Source organism: Chelonia mydas, chromosome 14 (assembly GCF_015237465.2).
Source record: "Chelonia mydas isolate rCheMyd1 chromosome 14, rCheMyd1.pri.v2, whole genome shotgun sequence".
In the NCBI taxonomy this organism is placed as follows: Eukaryota; Metazoa; Chordata; order Testudines; family Cheloniidae; genus Chelonia; species Chelonia mydas.
This window is the reverse complement of record NC_051254.2, coordinates 15,565,295-15,587,126: the sequence shown is the minus strand read 5'-3', so window position 1 is coordinate 15,587,126 and position 21,832 is coordinate 15,565,295. Positions and strand designations below refer to the sequence as shown.

Genomic DNA, 21,832 nt, shown 5'->3' with positions numbered 1-21,832 from the left:
TGATGGGACTGTCTCAGCCCTGTTATATATTGTCATATAGATACATCTTGATTGTAAACTCTTTGGGGGAGGAATGTCAGCGACAAAGCTGTCTGGGAGGTGCCCAGCCTCTCCTAGTGCTGTATCCCAATGAGCTGGGTCTGTAATTACAGGAACTCTTTCGCTCCCAAGAGCAGGGCCAAGGCACATGGAAAGTTCACCCCACTGCCCGGATGCACTGTGCGCACATACACACACAAGCTGCTTGGGTTTTTTTTATTAGCAAAAAAATAAAAATTTATTGTCCTCTAGAAAATCCATCCTGCCCTTGGAAACTGTGACACAGATTGCATTCCTTCCAGCCCCACATGCAAATTCACTCTGCCGAGAAAAAGAGTCTAAACCAGGTTTCCAACAGCCAAAACACGTATTTACAGAATACGAGAAAGAACGACAGCTGAAATCACAGTCTATACATGGAATCAACAACACATTGTACACACCACGGATTACCATTCTGCCACCGTCTACACAGACTGAGGGATGCTCCTTCCCAATGCTCCTTCTCCGGAAAGTCCAAGAAAGAGATTGGTCAAGAACTGCCACCAGATCTACTGTAGTGTGTATTGTTTAACGCACTTATTTTGTTTTAACATCGGAAGCTACAGCATGGGGAAGCCCCATAGATATCTTTGATCCACAGTCACTAATTTGCAGGAATACTTCACTTTTGCAATACTTTTCTTGACACCAGTAACATCTATTTTCTGTTTGCAGTGCTCCAGGGATTATTATAATCCTGGAGGAAAACACTGGTAAGAATATTCTGCCTTCTGGGAGGAGGAAGAGGGAACAAGAGGATGAACTGTGGCTAGTGGAACAGCAATGAATTACTGAGTCCATTCAGCGTTAAACTCTTCCTCACACGGTGAGGAATTCTCTTCATTGTCTGAACTGTGCAAGCCCTTGCTAGTGGCTCAGGTTAAGCTTTGGAGATGTATGGAAAGTAAAAACCCCTTCTGAATGAGAACAGCTGCAGAGGTCCCTTTGCGGGAAGATAGAATGTTGTGCTCCCTAGTTGGGCCATTTCCCCGTATCATCTGACTACTATGTCACATACCCCCATGCCACAGTCTGGGTTTGGCTGGGTGTCTACATGGCCGGGAGATGAGCTAAGCATGGCCCCAGTGTCCCTAGGCTATGTAAATGCACTGTAGCTTTCCGAACATGGAGAAATTCTCAGGCTCACGGCTATTCTCTAAGGAGATTTTCTAGCTTTTTGAAGTATGTATGTAGAATATTGTTGCTCTAATTCATCTGTTTCAAGTGGACAGACTTGAATAGTTTTCATAATAAAGTACAAGTTTATTGACCTTTAAGAATACTGTGGTTTCACAACACAATTAATACTCCCTTCCCTCAAATCAGGGCTAGGAAGCTGCCAAGCAGGCAGAATTAGTCACTGAGGTCAGCGTTTCTAATGAAACCTTCCAACGCTACAGGACATTTTGGGAGGCAAATGCTACTTATCCAATAAGGACTCTGTGTGGAGGGGTGGAAGCTATGGGGGCTGTTCCCAGACATGCCCTATCTATTCAGCATCAGCGAACTGGGCTGCTAATTCAGAAGGGCTGGAAATTGTCCACTTTGACTAAGACTTTTTTTCTTTTAATGTGACTCAGTCCATAGAAGGGTCCCCTTGGTCTGATTTAATTATTCCATTCATTACACTATGGACTTTTCTGCTCCAAAATACACAGCCCGTGACAATACATTAGAGGGGCTGGGTGCATTAGCACCAATATTTCAGCAAACCCCCTTTTGATAACACACAGAAGCTGGCCACAGAATCCTGTTGCTTTAAGAGCAGCACAGTGGCTCCATGCAGGGATCACCTGGCTCAGACGATGTAAAGTCAACAGCTGCTAGAGAGAGTCAGAGCCTTTGCCCTTTTTTTTGGCCCTGTCCCCCAACTCACACTTATTTTCTTATTAATTTCTAGCAAGAAAAGGGCCCCCAAATTATTTATCAAATACACACAGATCAATTTCTCTGTTCCATCTGGAGCAAAAGAAATCATTCACATTTCAGAGATTTCATGTTGTGAAAGAGCAGCAATTAAAAATTCATAGAAACCTATCTTTAAAAAGCCTTTGTTGAAGGACCAGAGGAAGGAGAGAAAAAGTCACTGTGTTTGTATAAAGATACAAAATACAATGTATTGGGGAGAGGGTCACACTTCATACCTGGTGCTAATCCCTTCAACCTGTTCTGCTATGATTGGTGTGGGGCAGGGGAGAATCAGGATTTGAGGGCAGGGAGGGGGAGGATTTTTAGATTATTTCCAATTTGGATTCTTTGGTCCTTCTGGATACGTATTAAACAGAGAAACTGTGTTTTGCTCAGAAGGCAAACCATGTAGTTCTCCAGGTTGGAATTTCTCTTGTACCCCACTTGGCTAAGCAATCTGCCAATGGGGAAAAGTCTGACCCCCCAGCATGACCAGCTAGTTCTGCATTACTAAGGAATTACCAGATCCTAATGGGACAGACATGAGTATGCTGATCATGGGTCAATGTAACTTTGGGAGGAGAAGGGAACACATCCATAGAACCTCCCCTGTGGGAATCAGTTGCAATTATGCAGCCAGTTCTCTGGATAAACTGATTTGTCCAGAGAGCACGGGGTCACAATGGACAATCCTACAGGAAGGAAGGAAGGAGAGTAATAAACCACAATGTTAACAAAAACAAACATTACACACTAATTTCCATCCAGTAGCCACGTGGGCTGATCAGCTTCAGAGCTTATAAATATTACAGACCTGATTCGAGAGTTTATTCCCTATTATTTTTCCATTAGTTACCAAAACAGTTTAGTAAATTTCATTTTCATTGGGTTTTTCCTTCCCCCTTTTTTTGTGGTTTTTCATTTGTTTTTAAAAAAGAATTTTCATACATTTTAACAAATGATCTTTCCTTAAGATCAAACCAAGGCAGGTTCGCAGGCCTTTGAGACCAGTCCCACCTCATGGCACAGACATTCAAAGGCTATAACCAAACAACATGGCCACAATAGTCACCCAGCAGTATCGCTCCATACAAAAAAAATTTAAAAATTGATGCTAGTTACAATAAAATACACATGGAAAAAAGCATTTTTACCAAAAACAAGTTAATGGGGAGGAGAAAAAAAAAACAACTACACAGAGCTGCACTTAGAGATCATCTGGGAATGCATATTAACCCCTTCCCTGCAGAGGAAGGATGGAATCATGGAAGCAAATCTAATTAATTCCTTGCATTAAATACGAAATACTTTGAAAGTCTCTGATAACAGTTTAATTGTTCCTATTAACAACCATGGGCTGCTGGGGTTTCCGGTGCACTTCCAGGGTGGGGAAGGTGGGTAAACTAGCCCAGATCACCCAGAACCAGGAGTCACTGATGGGATTAAAGACCCCATCATGCAGTTTTTAATGCAGGTAAAACTCCCAGACATGGAGGTTATGGTCCTTTCAGACAGAACGGATACTTATCAATGTGTTTTATAGTGTCTCTGCAGTAGGTGCATTAAAAAACGCTTAAAAGAGAAAGAGAGACTCTGATGGGAGTTTTGCTCCTGCAGATACGGCAGGATTGAGCCAAAAATGGGTAATAATAAAACAGTGTCAAACTCAGGCCTCAGATACGCACACAGTGTGAGCCGTGCATTTGTACCTGAGAGGGGAGTTTGCCCCATTAACGGCAGCCTGTTTGCAGTGCCCCACAGCCTGCCCGCCCTGTATGGCGAAAGAGAACATAAACAAATTAATGACCTGGTTGGCCAGTTGGTTGGGAACCCAGCAGGTTATTGCCTCCCTCTGAAATCAGAAGTCAATTTACACACTGGAAATGGTTGTAGAAAAGCTCAGCTACTAGACAGGGTCCTGGCCAGTGGCATTTTGTTTTTCCTGGAGGGAAACAATGAACTTGAACATTTGTTGCTGGTGTAGGGCTAATCTGGAGGTTCCCATCTCTCTCCTTCCCCACCATACTAACCTAGGAGTACATTGCAATGCCAGCCCAAGTGAACAAGTAGAAGGTCGCATGAGCTCCCCTGCTGATGGTGCTGGGAGGTAAAGATCCAGGGTGCTCACAGCAGGTCAGATCCCCTAGAAGGATCCAGCCAGAGTTTGCAGAAAGCTGCATGTTCAAAAGATGAACCTGCACAGCAGGAGATGGGAGAGTGAGAGAGCCCAAGGACACCGGAAGATATTCCTTGCACCAAGGAAAAGGAATGTCGTGGAAAAGGAAGTGTGTTCATGGGACCTCAGTTCCTCCTTTCCCATCTGTCCCCATTACCAGAAGGAGATTGAGTTTGGTGGAACCCTATCTTTCCTGTTACACTCCCCAGGTCCAGCTGTTGTCTGCTAGACACCTGCAGGCTGGAGTCTATAGCTAACTCCACCAAGTCACCAGGAATGTTTGTACACAATGGCTGGTGGTTTGAGGATTTTCAACGTCCAGCTGAAATTAAAGTTCTTTTCCTTTCTCAACTGACACGATATCTTGTCCTAGTAACCGTATAATTAACCTGTGGAACTCTCTGCAACTGGACATTACTGAGCAAACTAGCTTTAGTAAAGTTTCAAATTAGTGTTATACATGTATGTGAATAAGAACAGTCTCTGCAATTACACTAGCTAAGTTTAAAAGTCACACATGTTATCAAATATCACGCTTCAGGGCATAAAGCAGTCAGCTGTGATCAGGAAGAAATAACTTATACCTGTCTCTGCAGCCTCTGGCACTGGCCACTGTTCAAGGCTGGAATAGATGGAGCAGTGATTTGCTCCATGATGGAAATTACTTTGTTGCCACCGGCATAATGCTGTGTCAGCAGCATGAATACTAGTGGCACCTGTAGCAAGAGTGCAGCTGGAGATCAGCAAATGGAACTTTTATCACTGTCCTGCGAGCTGCCTGCCTGTGTTGGCTGAACAGCCTGTTAGTGACACAGAAATAAGTAGGCTGGTGTGGATACCTCTGTTTACCGTGGCACAGCAATGGCTCTGCTCATGGAAGGAGAACCCCTCACAGGGATCTTCTGAGAATTCCTTACTGAAAGTGCTAAATATTAACCAGATGCATGGGCAGAGAAAAATTACAAACTTCCTGAGTGCTGTGCCCTGCCTCAGAACCCAGGAAGAGCTCAGGCTTCACCTTCACCCACCAGACAATCATGGAGAGCACAGAGCTGTGGGAACCCTGTTATCCTTGAGGCAGTGACGCAGGAAATATCTGGCCAGTTCAAGTACGGTCATTACCTCCCAGCTCATCTCCCACCCTGACATTCTCACTCACCAATTAGAATCTCTTCCACATGCATCAGCAATTACGAAGCACATCCCCAGACTACCATCCAACCTGAAGCTGAAATACATCTCGACTAAGACGCCATCGGGGGAGAGACAGAACCTGTGGTTCCACCTCCCTTCTACTGATTAGCCTTAGCTTGCCGGCTGGGCAGTATTTCTAAGGACTCTCAAACCCAGGACCCCCCAAACAGACCTATAATATACACTAGCCACTGGCCTGGCCTGGCCTGGCCTGAGTTGCTTTAAATTCATTTTTTCCCTTTTGTTGTTTTCTTACAAATATACAAATTGTGTAAAAAAACTTCTAAAAAGTGAACTTTGTTGTTTAAATGGACAGGCAAAGTTCTTGTGTATTCAGAGATCAGCAAGCATCCGAGCGAGCAAAGCTCTAACCCAGCAGACACCCAACAGGGCTTCTGTCAGCGGGGATGGCTTTAACAAGCTGGGTCAGTAAAAGAGTGCAGGTTTGAAGACATGATCAAGCAATGGGAATTCATCTCCTTCCTCCCCCATGAGTCCAACCCTCACTCTGGAAAGCACCTGGAGGCCCCTCTCCCCAACTCCAAAACCCTCAAAATAGTCAAAAATTTGTTATATCCTAAATAGAAAAGAGGAAAAACACAGACTCTGCACAAACGGCCCTTTGTGCTGTATTAACAACAGCTCTCAAAGTTCCTAAATGGTTAGAATTAGTGGGGAGTGGGAGAGGGGCAGTTTAGATTGGGGATGTAAAATATTAAAAAGTGCTCTGCAACTAATTTTTGTTTTTAATATATATATATATATATATATAAATATATATATATATATATAAAGTTAAAAAGTTCTATGTGATATGAGAAACCAAGTGTCCTTGAAGGGTCACGACTGGAGAGTGTGTGGCCTGTTGGGATGGCAGATGGGGCATTCGCCCTCCTCGGCACACATTTCACACAGCACGGCATGTTGGCACTGTAACACCACCCGGTTCTCCTCCTGACACTTAAGACATTTCACTGATTGCATCTGAAATACTGCCTGCAAGAGAGGACAAACCAAAACACAATCATCACAAACAAGGAGGTGCTGGGGAGAGGGAAAGCTCCTCCCCCTGCACACAGTGGAGTATATTCCCATCAGCTTTGTGAAGTGAAAGTGAGGCTGCACAGGCTGGTGTATTGAGAGCTGGATTCCTGGGTACTTTTAGGTTCTATTCCCTGACCTACTTAGATTTAAAATTGTACTCTAGCTATAGCCCTGACCTCTGTAGCTGTAGAGACCAGGGCTACAGCATTTGTTTAACCTGGTTATAATGCAGTTTGACTAGATCCACTCAGGCTGAGCAAAAAAGTTGCTAACTTCTGTTTTGGCTGTATAGACAAGGCCTTAGATCTCTATAGACCAACTGGAAAGTAAGAGGTAAGCGGAATGCTCCCACCCCAAGGTCCCTCATGCTCACCTTGTCGACTCTCTCCAGGTTGGCACGCAGCTGTTTCTGTAGGGTGTACAGTGTGGAGAGTGAGAGGGTCTCTAGATCAGAGAATGAGCGAAGGAGCTGGGGGTCCTGGCCAGCATGGATCCTCTCCAGCTCCTCCTGGAGTTTCTTCACTTGCAGCTCCAGGGCTTCCCTCTGCTCCCGGGCCAGCTCACATTCCATGTTCGCTGTGCTGGCGCGATCATTGGCTTCCTCCGCTTCCTTCTTCCAAGCATCACATGCCTGAAAGTCCCAGCAAAAAGAGAGAGTCAGTATAAACCCTTTGCCAGCATCTGAGACCAGCTGAGACTCCCTTTTACTTATCTACCTATTTAGATTCACACCAATTTACCCACATGAAATTTACACCCCCTTAAAGTCAGTGGGCCAGATTCCAAGGTGGTGCGTGCACTGGCATAACTTGAATGCCGAGAGACCAGAGGAGAGATGTAGCAAAAAAAAGTGGCTAACTGAAGGATGTAAGAAAGTGCACACTAAATCAATGTCACTCTCTGCAGTAACTAAGGCCTTGGCTACATAGGAAAGTTGCACTGGTTTAACTAAAGGTGTGATTTTACACCAATTTAATTAAACTGGTGTGAGCCTCTGTATGGAGATTCTTATTTCTGTTTAAAAGTGTCTGGTTTCAGTTTAGCTTAAATGGATTCCTAATTGACTATGCTAAAAGGAAATAAACTTGCTTTAAACTGAAACATGAAGTGTCCACACAGTCTTTTGTACCACTTTAACTAAATCGGTTTAAGATGGCCCCTTTTGTTAAATTGGTGCAACTTTAGTGCGTAGACAAGGCCTTACTTCATTCCAGCTCCTACGTATATGAAGTACACCAGCTCTCATTCCCTTACCCATTGGTAAGTGGGTGTAAAGAGGTCTAAGGGATTCTGGCTCCAGGAGGGTCTGAATTACATCACCTCACGTCATCTCTAGGTTTGGAAAAGCCTCTTTGGCTATGCCTTGACATCCTGTTGCCACATCCTCTGCAAATTGCACTGTACCTGTTTGGCTTGTTTCCAGGACTCCTCCCACTGCTTAATTGTGCTGTTGGCTTCATCCAGTTCTTGTCGCAGTCTCGTCAGCTCAGCAGCACCTGGACCTGACAGAAACGCAGGTGAGGTACTGGGCGAAAAACTCCCAGAAGCAAAGTGCTCCCATATGCTGCTGTTCATCCCATTTAAACCTGTTTCACGAGGAGACAGAGAGGGTTATGTCACAGGTGTCGGAGGTTTCCCCACTTGTTCCCTGCCCCTGTGAAATCCAGGGCTCACAGTGAATGTTTAGGAAGCAGAGGATTGTTTTAGAACCAGTTCACTCCTTCAGGAGACAGTCATCCATTTGGGGACAGCAATGCCCACACACTAAAGGTCTCACACTTTTAGGTAGCTGAGTGTGTAGTTTGGGAACTGACGTCTCCTGCCACCAGACAGAAGCTCCCCTTGAATGCGGCTCCGTCTACACAGGCTATAAAGGGGAGTTTTTCAATCAAGTTAGCTTACCCCAACTGAAATCCCCCCATTTGCACCTGTGAGAGACAGTTTAACTTCCTCAGGATCAGTTCAGCTGGTCATGCAGTAGCCTAGTTAGGCGTACGCTAGCGCAGCGGTTCTGAAACTTCATTGCACTGTGACCCCCTTCTGACAACAAAAATTACTACATGACCCCAGGAGCGGGGACTGAAGCCTGAGCCCGCCCGAGCCCCACTGCCCTGGGCAGGGGGGCCAAAGCTGAAGGCCAAGGGCTTCAGCCCCTGGCAGGGACCTGTAACCTGAGCCCTGCCACCCAAGGCTGAACCTAAAGCCTGAGCTCCGCTGCCCAGGGCTGAAGCTATCAGGTTTGGGCTTGGGCCCCGGGAGGTGGGGCTTGTGCCCTGATGGGGGGCTCAGACTTGGGCCCCAGGCTCCAGTAAGTCTAATGCCAAGCCTGGCGACCCCATTAAAATGGGGTCATTGGGCATCTTGACCCACAGTTTGAGAACCACTGCGCTACCTCGACTGCAAACACCCACTTTGTTTGCCTGCGTAGACAAAGCCAGGTGTGACTTCTCCTTCGGATTCCACAGTAAGCAAATCAGTGCCACGCATGCCATCTTCGAGCACTAAGAGGGCAGTGATCTAGCTATAGCCACATTCTTAGCCTAGCATCTTCAAACCCATTTCCCCTCTCACAGTAGGACTCAGGGCCTTGGGTGACACAGTGGAAGGAAATATATGATAAACAAGGCCACACATTGGTCATGGAATCCAGGATTTGTGCCTTGCCAGTAAAAAAAGTCTCTGTTTTTACTCAGAATGAACCTCTGCAGCCCTCATCCAGGGCACAATCAACAAGAAGTTGAGGGATGACTGCTGCACACACAGCAGAGAGCTCTGGGTACTCAGGCCTTGTCTGCTCACCAGCTTGCACCAGTTTAATGAAAGCGTTGTTTAAAAGTGATGTAGTTTAGAAATGATTTAGCGGCAAATCTCTGTGTGGTCACTCTTAAATCAATTTAAACCTGGCTTATATAGATTTGTCTTAATTCAATTTCTAACTGCATTAAGCAGAATTGATATAAATCAGGTTTAAATCAATGTAAGAGTATCCACACAGGGGTTTGCACCAGATTAACTCAAACTAATTTAAAGACCAAATTTAAGTTAAACCAGTGCATACAGACCAGCCCCTAGAAGCACGGCAGAGAGCATCTCAGTCAGAAGCAGCACTCAAGAACCAAGAAGCTGGTTATCCTTGCTGGGCAACTGAAACCCAGTGGCAGAAATTGGTTAGTTTGGGGTCTCTACCGCTTCTTTCAGGGCTTGTCTACACTAGAATGATGTACCACTTTAACTAAATTATAAAAGTAGCACAACACCCTAGTGCACATGCAATTATAACGGTGGAAAGGTACTTTAAACTGGTATAGCTTATTCCTGTATGGGAAGGGAAATAAACTATACCGGTGTCAGCAACTTTTATAGCAGTACAACTTCATCCACACTAGAGGTGGTATAATTATTTTGGGGGGGAAAAAAAATCCCACCACAACCGACATAGTTATGCTGGTTCAAAAACTGTCCCTGGCCTCCCACAGCTCTCATCTCCTGCCTCTAAGGAGGGAATGTCTGTCCATTTGCCCTCCTGCTGGTAAAGCAAAAGAATTAGCAGTGGGGGAAAGTTTAACGTTTTATTTTTATTACTGTTCCAGATTTCTTGAAAGGGAACTTGGCAATGATTAGGTTGCTGGTGTCCTGATACCACTGCTTATCATGCTGACCAATGAAATCTCACTGTTTCCTTGTACTCCCCTGCCCGTCTGGCTCCCTCTGTGGTCTCTTGTCTTGGACTGTAAGCTCCCTGGGGCAGAGACCATCTTTTTTGTGTTTGTACAGCAGCTAGCACTATAGGACCATAACTAGGGCTCCTAGGCACTACAGTAATACAAATAATAAATAAATAAAAGTAGTAACTATTGACACTAGGCATTCTATCTCAGCTACATTCAATGAGCTGCATGGACAAGTCCTACATTTTAAAACGGTAAGTTACTACGTCAAAAAACCTTAACAAAAGCTGAAAAGACTCAAATTATTCCCACTCCTCTACTGTGTTCTAAGCTGTATTTTGCTTTTTAAAAAATTCAGATCACGAAATGTATTTTGCAATTTTATTCCATTTCTTTGATTCTGCACTCTGTGTGATTATATGAATACAAACTATTTAACGCTTTTCTGCTGAAATAAAAAGTATAGCTCTATTAAAATAATTTTTTCTGTTACATTTCCCTTTTCTTACTGAAATTGTGACTTTTCTCATGAATAAAAACCAGCTGTAATTAAATACCATTGCCTTCTGATAGGTCTTTTCTCATTAATGTCATTGTATAAGCCGTTCAAGCAAGACCAAAAAGAATGCGATTACAAGATATGAGACACAGCGTTGTCAGATGCATGGAGCAACGGATTAGCAAAACATTTAGCTATTTTACTGAGATTTAGCATTGAAAATTAAAAAATCTCCCGAATTTGATAGAAAAAACGAGGAGTACTTGTGGCACCTTAGGCCTGGTCTACACTGCAGGGGGGTCGACCTAAGATACGCAACTTCAGCTACGCGAATAGCGTAGCTGAAGTTGGCGTATCTTAGGTCGAGTTACCTGGCCGTGAGAACGGCAGCGAGTCGACCACTGCCGCTCCCCCGTCGACTCCGCTTCCGCCTCTCGCGAGCTAGAGTTCTGGAGTTGACAGTAAGCGCGTTCGGGGATCAATTTATTGCGTCTAGACAAGACGCGATAAATCAATCCCTGATAGATCGATCACTGCCCGCCTACATTAAGGTGAGCTATTATCATATTAGCCCACCTTAATTGATTGGTCTCGTTAGAGCTGGTATGACAACCCCCATTTTTTCATGTTCTCTGAGTGTGTGTGTGTGTGTGTGTATATATATATATATATATCTATCTATCTATCTATCTATCTATCTTCCTATTGTATTTTCCATTACATCTGATGAAGTGGGCTTTAGCCCACGAAAGCTTATGCTCAAATAAATGTTAGTCTTGAAGGTGGCACAAGTACTCCTCGTTCTTTCTGCTGATACAGACTAACACGGCTACCACTCTGAAACCAAATTTGATAAGTGCTCTCTCACTATGGTCTAAAGGAAGCCCTATTGCCTGTTGTTGTTGTCATACACACTGATAACTCAAGAGTCACTGTAACATTCAGCCAATCAAATGATTTGATTTCTTGCAATATCTGTGGATTCTTACCAGATCCTGCTCCCCCATTCTGCCTGTGTTGTGCCCTCAGTGTGGGGGGCACAACTTTGGGAGTGGAGGTGGGGATGGAAGGGAATGTGGCTGGAGCACTGCTGCATTCTGCTGAGCCCAGGTTGTAGAATGGCAATATGAAGGGAACTGCAGCCGGGCATAGTCTACAGTATGCTTGAGGCTGCTCTTAATTACTCCAAGGGCCAGTCCAGCCCCCATTTGTTCCCAAGAATTGAAGGTGGCCTAAAACCATCTTCCCTTCTCCACCTCCGCTCTGTTGTGCTGAGGATCCAAGCTATAATCACTTGCCCTAAGCTCTGAGCAGAAAGAGATGCAGTCTATTTGTCTGAGCACAAGATGGGGAGCCAGGAACTCCCAAGTTCTCATCTCATCGAGTCATCATTAGTGCTATGTGAACTTCGGCAAGTCACTTAACCTTTCTTCTACAATTTCTCTATCTGTAAAATGGGGATATTTGCTCCCTCTAACACTGAAGTGCTGTGAAGATTTATTAATTACATGTTGGTACAGCAGCTTGCAATTTTGTTGTTATTATGGGAAGGAGAGGTATAAATGGCAACACTGAAAGAAAACATTCAAATTAAAGTTAACTTAAAAGAAAATACTTACATGGTATAGACACGTATGTATATGTAACACACACACTGTGCATTTACCTAATGATCCATGAGAAGTTGATGTCCCCAAGAATGTGTTTTCTGATTGGCTTAAGTGTCCCTGGGGCTGATGGAGGAAATGCGATGATAGGCTGACCGGTGGAGAAGGAGAGGCAGAGTGAAAAGAGGCGGAACTTCCAAGGGACCCAGGGATATTTACAGGAGCAGAACTTTGCAGCAAACTCCCACCTGGACAAAGAACACACAAAGAGGATGGGAATGTATGATCATGAAGTATGGACCAGAGGACAGCACAGGAGTTTAGAACAGCAGATGTTAGCTTCCCTCTCCTCAACAAAAAGGGGAGCCCTGGGAATTCCCACCATTTCCCTTCTACATTACACAGCTCTCAACCTTCAAAAGGGGCACTGCGGCCAGCACCCTTCTGGCCAAGAAGGACCAGATGTGACTCCTTTCAGAATATGCCAAGACTGCTGGTCAACTGGCCAAAACAGAGAGAGGCTCTCCCTCCAGGCCCTGAATGCACTCCCCCTGCAGAGTACACAGTCCCTGCGAGCCTACAGAAAACCATTTGTTTTAGATATCAGGTGAGCAGCTTTGGAATGAAAATTCACTTGCAAAATTTGTTCTTCCTTTTTTTAATACCAATAAACTATCGGCAGTCATGAGGAAGAGGATCACATCACCACTCGGTCAATCTAAAATGAGCAACTGGCTTCAGCTGTACTTGAAAGCTTGCAACTAGTGGTAACAGAATCGAGCTCCACTACACCAGAGAGCAGTCTCCTCCTGCTGCACAGATAGCTCCAAAGAGTTTTCTCCCCGCCCCCCTCCACTTGGTACTGATATATCCCAGCTTCAAAGGCAATAGTTAACATCCAGACCTAAAGGGAGTGACAGAAAGATCACAATTCCTCTATTCCATGCTTCTTGTCTCTCTAGGCCAACAAGGCTGAGCTGTGGCAGGAATGGGGCCCTCACAGCACACAGAATCTGGATGTTGAATCAGTATGTTGATCCTTTGAGGGGGATCGGATCTAAAATCGTCCACAGAATGGAGTTTGGTTTCTCAGGTAAGGTTCTGAGCAGTAGCTGCGTAGGCAAATAATAGCCATTATGGAGACAGCATTAGCTCATACAGAAGAATCTGTTTCATTGAGTAAGGGGATGTGGCAGCTAGGCACCAATGCTCTCTGCAAAGAGTCCTGAGATCTATAACTTCTGAGCCACTAGAAACAGGCAAAATGGACGTTGGTTCAAATGTCACATACAGAAGATGAGACATACATTGTATGCTTTGATATAAGGCCATTCACTATCAAATGATCCTGTGACAGTAGAACAGTATTGCCAGGTCACTGGGTTCTCTGTGACTTTTACTGGGATTTTCCTCAGGAGATGTGAGTTGCTATATTTTCAGCTGTTTTTACAGCTCCCAGACACATTTTAGATGGTCGCTGTTTACAGACCAAGACAAACAAAACATGCTCATCTCAGAAACATTCCTAGGCCCCGGGCAAGAACTCATCTCTGCTAGCCATGGAGAGTGAACTTTTGCTCTCAGGATTCTCACTAGTTGCCTGAGTTAGTTACAACTGTTGCTTCCAACCAATAAATCTTTTTTGAGGCTGATTTTAGAGCTTTGTGGGGGCTGGTTCAGCCTAGCTGATCTGGCAACACTGCTTGGCGATGATCAAAGAAAGCTCTGTTGCTTTCATGTACCTATCATGATGCCACTCGTGTGGGGCACCGTGCTGCTGTCAAATGTCTTCTCCAGGGCAGCCACTCCGAATTCGTTCAGGTCCAGGTCATCCAAGGCAGATTCTGCCGGACACAGAGGTACCAATTATGTTACAAAGGACCAAAAACTTCAAGAGATAGGGTGGCCCAAAGAGCCTACATACTGCAACAGCCATTGCTGTCTACTGGGCAGTGTACTCAGCCCTACTCTCGATCCTGTGCAGTGTCGCTATTAAATGATTTGTTGTGAGTCTAACAGGCAGCTTTTCATATGGGTTTCCGTTGTCTGCCCCGATTCCCCAAGATTTTATATCAACTTGTTCCCAACAGTTACATGAAAACAGACATACAAATCTGAAATAATAGCAATTCTCACAGATCTCCCCCATAGTGACGTTCTGGTTCTGTCCATACTATGCAACACCACCTGCCAATGTTCTGTCTGGTTATGGCTAATGCTGTATCGCCAATTTACTGAGGAGAGGCCTAGAAATGGACTAGCAGCAGCAGGCAGACTGCAAATCAGGTCTGAAGTTCAAAGACAGTATAAGGTGAAGAAAGCTTACACAGTGCCTGCCAAATGCTGTATCTAACCATATTATTAAAATATACCTCATCACAGACTTACAGATGTACATATACTTATATACATACATACCACCCGGGCCTGTTTATTTGTATTAACTACTTTTATTGTTGTAATTAATTTACATCAGAAATGCTGGCTCATGAAAGAGGATACAAAGAATCTGACTGACAGAACAGCAGTGACTCCCCTACGGGAGCCCCTTGCTCTACTCTTCTAGGGACTTTGTCCTACACTTGGAGCTCTGGATGGGGAGAGATCAGCATACAGCTGACCAGCCCCTCCTGTTAAAATCCTCAAAGGGAAAATAAAGAAGTTGTAGCTGTGGAGACTGTCACTGGGATTTTCTGCTCTACACAGTGTATACCCAAAGTCTGCCAAACCCACGCGCTCTCTCAGGGCCAGATGTTATTCATATAGAGTGAAAATCACCCCTGCGCAGAGGGCCAGCTTACGATCTATGCACCATCAAACCTCTCTTAAGCACTATTTTGAAGGTCCAAGTCGCACTTAAGGAGTGCATAGCCCTTGTGCTGATCCTCTGTGCAGGGGTGAATGTCATCCATAATGACCTGCAGAAAAGATCTGCCGAGCCATAGTCATAGAAACCCTAGAATCGCAGGGAAGTGTGGGATAAGAAACTAGAGCGCACTGTTACATCCTTCAACCTCATGGCTGCAACATGTTATTCCAATTCTCATGCCTGAAGAGCCCCTCCTGAGGGCCCCACTCAGTGTAAATAAACAAGCAGTGTTACCTATAACAGACTCCACTGTGTCGCTGGTAGGGTAGAAAGGAAGGGCATTGGCATTCATGCCTGGGATGCTGCTGGTGCCAGCGGGACTTGGTGGTGTTGCTGCCAGACTGGAGGTGATACTGGAGGAGATGCTGGAAGTCAAAGGGCTCCCCACTGGAAGAATCCCCAGTATGTCCTGAAACAAGAAGGGGGAGGTAAGAAATTAAACATATCCACAAAAGAATCACTTCAGTAACATGCAGCGATATGGCATCAGCCAAGGCTCATTGGTGAACGTGTTCTTTGCTGCTTCCATTCAGACAGATGGTTACTGCCACCAGTGTGGGGGCGGGGAAAGAGGGAGAGATTAACTGTTTGTGTTTCATTTCTACAAGTTTGTTTCTTTTTAGCCTTACAAAGATCCTTCAGGCCTCACTGAAACGAACTCACATGACCCACAGGTAGTATACAATCAGGGATCTAGGTCATTCACTCAGCAAACACATTTCCTGGAAACTGACAGGGACCCTCTCTCTGCCACAGTCCAGAACTGTGAATCTAGCCTGAACTCACGCAGGCCTTGGCCTTCACACACAAGTCTCCAGAAACCACTGGAGGGCCCTCCCTTCTCAAAAGGTCATTTCTGACCTAGAGTGCCCTGACTCTGTCTGGCCTGTCATTGGCTTCCTGCTGATTCATTTGGCTCCACAGATCTGGCTAGCGTTCTCATTTGAGGTGGGGTGAGCTCCAAGCAAGGTCTCAGAGCTCTGTTGGCATTACTGTACCTGTTTGGGCTGTAATAGAGGCTGCTCCTGGCTCCTGTATTCCAGTGAATGGGATTTTATTTTCGCCTGCTGCAGTAAATAAATGGAACAAAAGATAAGCAGGGGGATTAACAGCTAAATTGGAAATGGCTGACTGGTGGCTTTTGGAGAGGCCATGAGGAACATGCACAGCCCCCACCCCTTCTATTAGGCTGTCCTGGATGCTTTAGAATCCAAAAAGCGGGGCGGGGTGCTTAACAAATGGAGAACCCCCACAAATCGCTCGCCCTCTCAATACACGGACATTCTGCTCATTTATTTATGGATCTATTGCAATTATGTTTGCATTTAACTGAATTCCCTTTCATTAACATTAAGAACTTCTTAAGAATATGAGACCAAGTGTGGATTCCTTTCCATTGCCCATAGTATCTGCCATTCTCCAATAAAAAGAGGCAGAATTGGTAGGAAGCACATTACATTTTTATTTGCTTTTGGAATTATTTATTTTTGACAACATACTTTACTGTTTATTCTTCTACGTCACCAGACAAGGTCCCAACCAGGATTGCTTAGTTTAAAAAGGAAAGGGAAAAGAAGTGACATCAATTTCCCCATCTGCAAAATGGGGATAATGATACTGAGCTCTTTTGTGGAACGCTTTGAGATCTACTGATGAAAAGAGCTAGGGATTATTACTACTACTACAAAGGGATGTAAAAAAGATGGGGTAGAGATCAGCCAGACTCTCTTACTTTCATTTCCCATTAACAAAAACAATAAAGGCAAATGTAACGAAATTAAAAAGCAACCAAAAAACAGACTCAAGGAAATCATTTTTTTTAACCTGTGGAACTCAATGCCATAATAGATGCCACTGAGCCAAGAGCTTACTGGGATTCCAAAACAGAGTGGATATCTATATGGAAAAAAATATATCCACAGTTCCACTAGCTTGGATAAAAAAATTACAAGTGATTTGAAGCCTCTTGCTTCAGGACATTATTAGCCAACCACCAACTACAATAACTGGGGTCAGGAAGAAACTTCCCTCATGAGCATGTCATTGCATAATGGTTTATTATGGAGGTTTGGCTGCTGTTATCCTGCTGTATCTGTGATAGAAGGCAAACATGGGATCAATTACACACCCTGAGGCTGTGAAAAGGTGCCCAGGATCTGCTCTGCTTGTGTCATTTACTGGGCAGGATCCTTGTGATTTAGAGAAACACATTCCAGACATAAAAAGGGCTGCTCCTCATTTTATTGAGAGTACAGAGAGTAAACAGATCTAAGAGAGTAGGGAGAAGGGGAGATTCAGGCATGATGCACAACAGTATCACACAAAATGAAGAACTTGCCTGCCATGATCTGCCTCAACTTTTTGGATCACCCTTTCGGGGTGAGGGAAAGATGGGGCGGAGAGTTAGACAAAAAAAAGTTGTTACGAAAATGATGAATGATTGACTGCTGAGGATGGTCACCGTAACCAGAATGAATAAAGAGAAGAAAGACCAGCAGTCGAGCATAGAATTCCTCTCTTGTTTTACCTAATTGATTCATTTTCTCTCTTTAATCTGCCCACTGCGGGCCACGGTCTAGTGAACAGGCAGGTGAGATATGGACTCAAAGATCTTTCTGTACTGCTCTCCCTAAATAGTGCACCGTGTGTATGTGGCAGTCACAACTGAACTGATCTCAGGCTTGTCTTTCTTTGTGTGCAATTGATGCTGTGTTATGTTAGTGCATCTGCGTGTGTTTGATAACAAGCCTGCTAGACTACCCAGTGCATCTCTTCCTTGCTGACACTCATCTGAACGCAAAATGTGACATAAGCAGGACTCAGCAGTTAGAGTGGAGAGAGAGAGAGACGCACACATACAAACAGAATCAGCGCCCATTGTTTTTCCCACCCTTGCTGAGAGGATTCTTGCCAACATACCTGGCAACGTTGCAGCTAAGCCTCACTGAAGGTTTTTAATACATTTCAGGGCCAGCCCCAATGTCTGCAACTCTGAATTTGGTGCAACACCAGTTAAAACTTGACATTTTTTTCCTTTATGCCCAGGTACAGTAGTAAAGAAATGCCTGTACTCCTGAATAACATTAGAGAGTACAAAACTAACCAAAACAGGTAGAAAAATTAGAAGTGGAGATTGAAATTCTATCTATACCTTGCTCTGTTGAATTGTGGGGGAGGAAAGAGTGGTGTAAATTATGGATGAAACACAGAACAAGCTACATACAGCCCAGAAGAAATCTGCTATGCAGCATGTTTGCAGGTTACTAACACCTTTTCATCCAAAGGTCTTAAAGGCCTTTACAAACACTAATAAAGTAAGCTGCACAACCCCACTAGGTGGTAAGTATTATCATGCCCATCTTACACCTAGGTAAACTAGAGCATGAAGAGGTTAAGCAACTTGCCAAAAGGACCCAGAGAAACGCAGTAGCAGAGTCATGCACAGAACCCAAGAGCTGTGACTCTAAGACCGAGCTGTACATCACACTCCATCCTCACTGCACGTGAAGGGGTGGAAGAGGATCAATACTAAAAGGAGTTTAATTGGCACAGCTTTTCCAGTCTTGTGTCACAACCTGCATGAAAACTCCGTAATGAAAAGTTACTTGTGTTACTTGCTTAGGAAGCCAGGCCAGATATTCAGGTCTCTTGACTAAATCTGCTGTCTTTCTTTTTTTAAAACCAAGTATCATTTATCCAGCTACATTCAGATTCTTTTACTTGTATTGTGGTCGCTTTAGCATGCATGCTAAGCAACCATCATGTTTTACTGGGCGTGTGTTTTGGATGACATACTACTCATGCATTCAACTGAACCGTTATGGAGCATCACACAAAGCCTGGTTCACCAATGTGAACTTTAATATGGATGACCCAGATCCGTTCAGAGTAGCACAATGACAGCAGAAAATGGCAGAAGATAGATCCTACAATTTTGGGTCTTTGCGTAGTTTTCTGCCAACTGTACATTTTCATTTGGGGGGGAAAATGTAAGAATCCATCTTCCGTTTTTTTTAGAAGAACATTCTCAATCCTTTGCTGTTAGCTAAACATAGGCTGATGTCTGAAAATCACTTTAAAGATGAAGAGTTATGTAGGTGCTAAGTGTTATTATTATTATTATATTATATTATTACTGCTCTGTTAGCTCACCCTTGCCAAAAACTATCGTCAACCAAACAACAATAACAGCAAAGGTACAACTTCCCCTCCATTCACCTCCAAGAGAGAGGAATGAGATGGCTCATTTAAATACTATCACTATGAAGTCTACATCATACTCAGGTTACAGAACTCGGCAAAAGCCTCTGACCAAAATGTTCAAATACGAGCGCCTAAAGTTCGGTGTCTAATTCCTGGCCTGATTTTCAAAAGTGCTGAGAACCTGCAGGACCCACTGAAGTCAATGGGAACTGTGGACTCTCAGCACCTGTTGAAAATCAGACCACTTTTATTTATTAGATGCCTAAACAGGGATTTGAGCACAGTTCAGCACAGTTTAGCACAGTTCAGTGGCATGGTTACTATACAACTTGGCTGCGTGCACACAAGCAACGCCACACTATGTCAGAGCATACTGCCAGAACACAATGTGTTCATAGTGCAGACTGGGCTTCACTCACACACACTCATCTCGAGACAGGGCCCTTTTAAGTGTCATATTTATATTCTCTCCCCCTTCCTCCCTCAGGTTGGGCTCTTTGCCCATGTTTTCTCCAAAGCAGGGTCTCCCTCGGGCCTGGTCTCTGTTGACAGGAGACTGGGGTTCTCTTGGCCTTCAGTCTTGGAGCTGCCCAGTTACTCCTTTGCTGCAGCACTTGCAATGGAGAATGAGCATGGGGCTTTTCTTTTGTTTTTAAACAACTGCTACAAGCTGCTGTACTTAGCAGGGAGATGTGGTGGAGTCACAGCCAGCCCTGAACTTTGATCCCAAAGACACATTACATAGATTTGCAATTCCCGGTTTCTTAAGCCATGCCCATGTTAAGCAAACACCAGAACTGTTTTTGAAAATGGTTTAAATCAATAGGGCTTAAACGCTGTCCATTCCACAACTAAATCATTTTAACTAAACCAAAGAGTGGTCAAGACTAGCCTCCTTGCAGGATGGAAACACGGCTCTTTCACTCAGCTGTAAAAAAAGCATGTGGGCACAAATGGCATTAATGACTTCTAAATCATGTCATTTTTTCAAGACCTTGTCTAAGCTGGGGATTTCAATTGTTTGTATTGTAACAGAAGTACAACGTACACAGTGCTTTTTAGGCTTAATGCTAATTTCTTCAATGTAATGTAGACAGGGCCTAAATGTGTTCAGATTAAAGGCAGATTTTCTGGGCACCCCTGCTTTCAGTAATGTACAACCATATCTCAGGTTGCTAGAGACCAGCCCTCATGAAAAGATGTCTGCGAATATGTCTTCTTCAAACCCTAACAAAAATCTACTTATCGCGCTAGCAATAACATCAGCAACAGCAATTTACAGAACATCACTTTACAAAATAAAGACGAAGCCACCATCTCTGTCCCGGACACAGATGAGTCATCAGTTTCGGAAGGGAAAATGCAGAGAAATTAACGGTAACACCAAGGAAGGAAACTGATGGAAAAATTGGACCTGAAGGTGGAAAGGGTGACACATGGCAGACAAGAAACAGGAGATTATTCTAAGCTTAGGAAGCAGTATGATGAAGGCTTTAAACTGAGAATGGAAAGAGACAAAGGGAGCAGTTATGCAAGAGGATTGGGAGACACATAAAGAGGAGGAGGAATGACAGTTGAGTTGTAGGTCAGGATGAGATTATGTGGGGCAAGTGAGAAGAAGTTATTCACCCTATGCAGTAACTGATGTTCTTTGAGATGCTTGTCCTTGTGGATGCTCCACATCAAGATATGTGCATACCTGCAAACTCTTGATGGGAATTTTTGGTCCACAGTATCTGCAGGTCCATGCCTGCACCCTAGATATCCTTGTGCTCCAGTATGAGGATATAAAGGGGACGGACTCGCCATCACTCCAGTTCCTTCTCAGCCATGAATGCCCAGCGAAAGGACTCTGAGGCAGAGGGGAAAAATGGTGGATACTGGAGCACCCACAGGGATACACTTCTCGAAGAACTCCAGTTACTGTAAAAGGCAAGTAACCTCTCCTTCTTCTTTGAGTAGTGTCCCTATGGGTACTTCATGGCAGGAAATTCCCGAGCAATACCTCAGTCAGAGAGGAGGGTGCTGAAGAGGTGGATTCAGTTTGTAGAAAGCATTACTGAAAGCTGCATCGGTTCTGGAAGCAGGCATGAGAGAGTAATGCTGGGAAAACCATGTGCACTGAAGACCAGGTGGCTGCCCTGCAGATGTCTGAGATAGGTATGTTTTTCAGTAGGGCTACAGAAGTAGATTGACCGCACATACACCTTTTGTGGATCCTTACACCAAATTTAGAGAATTGAGGACCCACCAAGGTATAGACCCATGCTTGGATAGACTGTGCTTGTTGGGTCTGTAGATGGTTCTCATCCAGGCTTGAAGACACTGAAAGTGTGGTCTTGCTAAGGGTGTCACAAATGTACAGGCTTTCATATGGGCCAGAAGTTGCAGGCAATCCCTTGCTGTGGTTTGCAGGCTCTGTTGTATTGCTGAAACGAGGCTGGACATTGTGGCAAATTTGTTCTTAGGAAAGTATACTCTGGCAGTGGAGGAGTCCAGAGTGGCCCCAATGAAGTCCATTGAGTGGGTGCGAGGACAGACTTTTCCACACTGAGGCGGAGGTCCAGTGAATGGAACAGAGAT

General features: G+C 44.4%; 1 protein-coding gene across 4 annotated transcripts in view; it reads right to left on the bottom strand.

Annotated features, from left to right (window-relative positions):
- Positions 1-249: 249 nt before the first annotated feature.
- The window catches only part of UNK (unk zinc finger), a 65,893-nt gene continuing 44,310 nt past the window's right edge, over positions 250-21,832 (bottom strand). For 2 of the 4 annotated variants that reach the window (XM_037913932.2, XM_037913935.2), the window contains 7 exons: positions 16,045-16,113; positions 15,281-15,455; positions 13,920-14,021; positions 12,237-12,425; positions 7,808-7,989; positions 6,777-7,034; positions 250-6,355 (listed from right to left, as the gene is read on the bottom strand). In XM_037913932.2, coding sequence (XP_037769860.1) covers positions 6,200-6,355; positions 6,777-7,034; positions 7,808-7,989; positions 12,237-12,425; positions 13,920-14,021; positions 15,281-15,455; positions 16,045-16,113 — 1,131 coding nt within the window. In that variant the 3' untranslated portion in view covers positions 250-6,199. The remainder of the gene's footprint in view (positions 6,356-6,776; positions 7,035-7,807; positions 7,990-12,236; positions 12,426-13,919; positions 14,022-15,280; positions 15,456-16,044; positions 16,114-21,832) is intronic. The other 2 variants (XM_037913934.2, XM_037913937.2) reach the window with 2 other exon arrangements.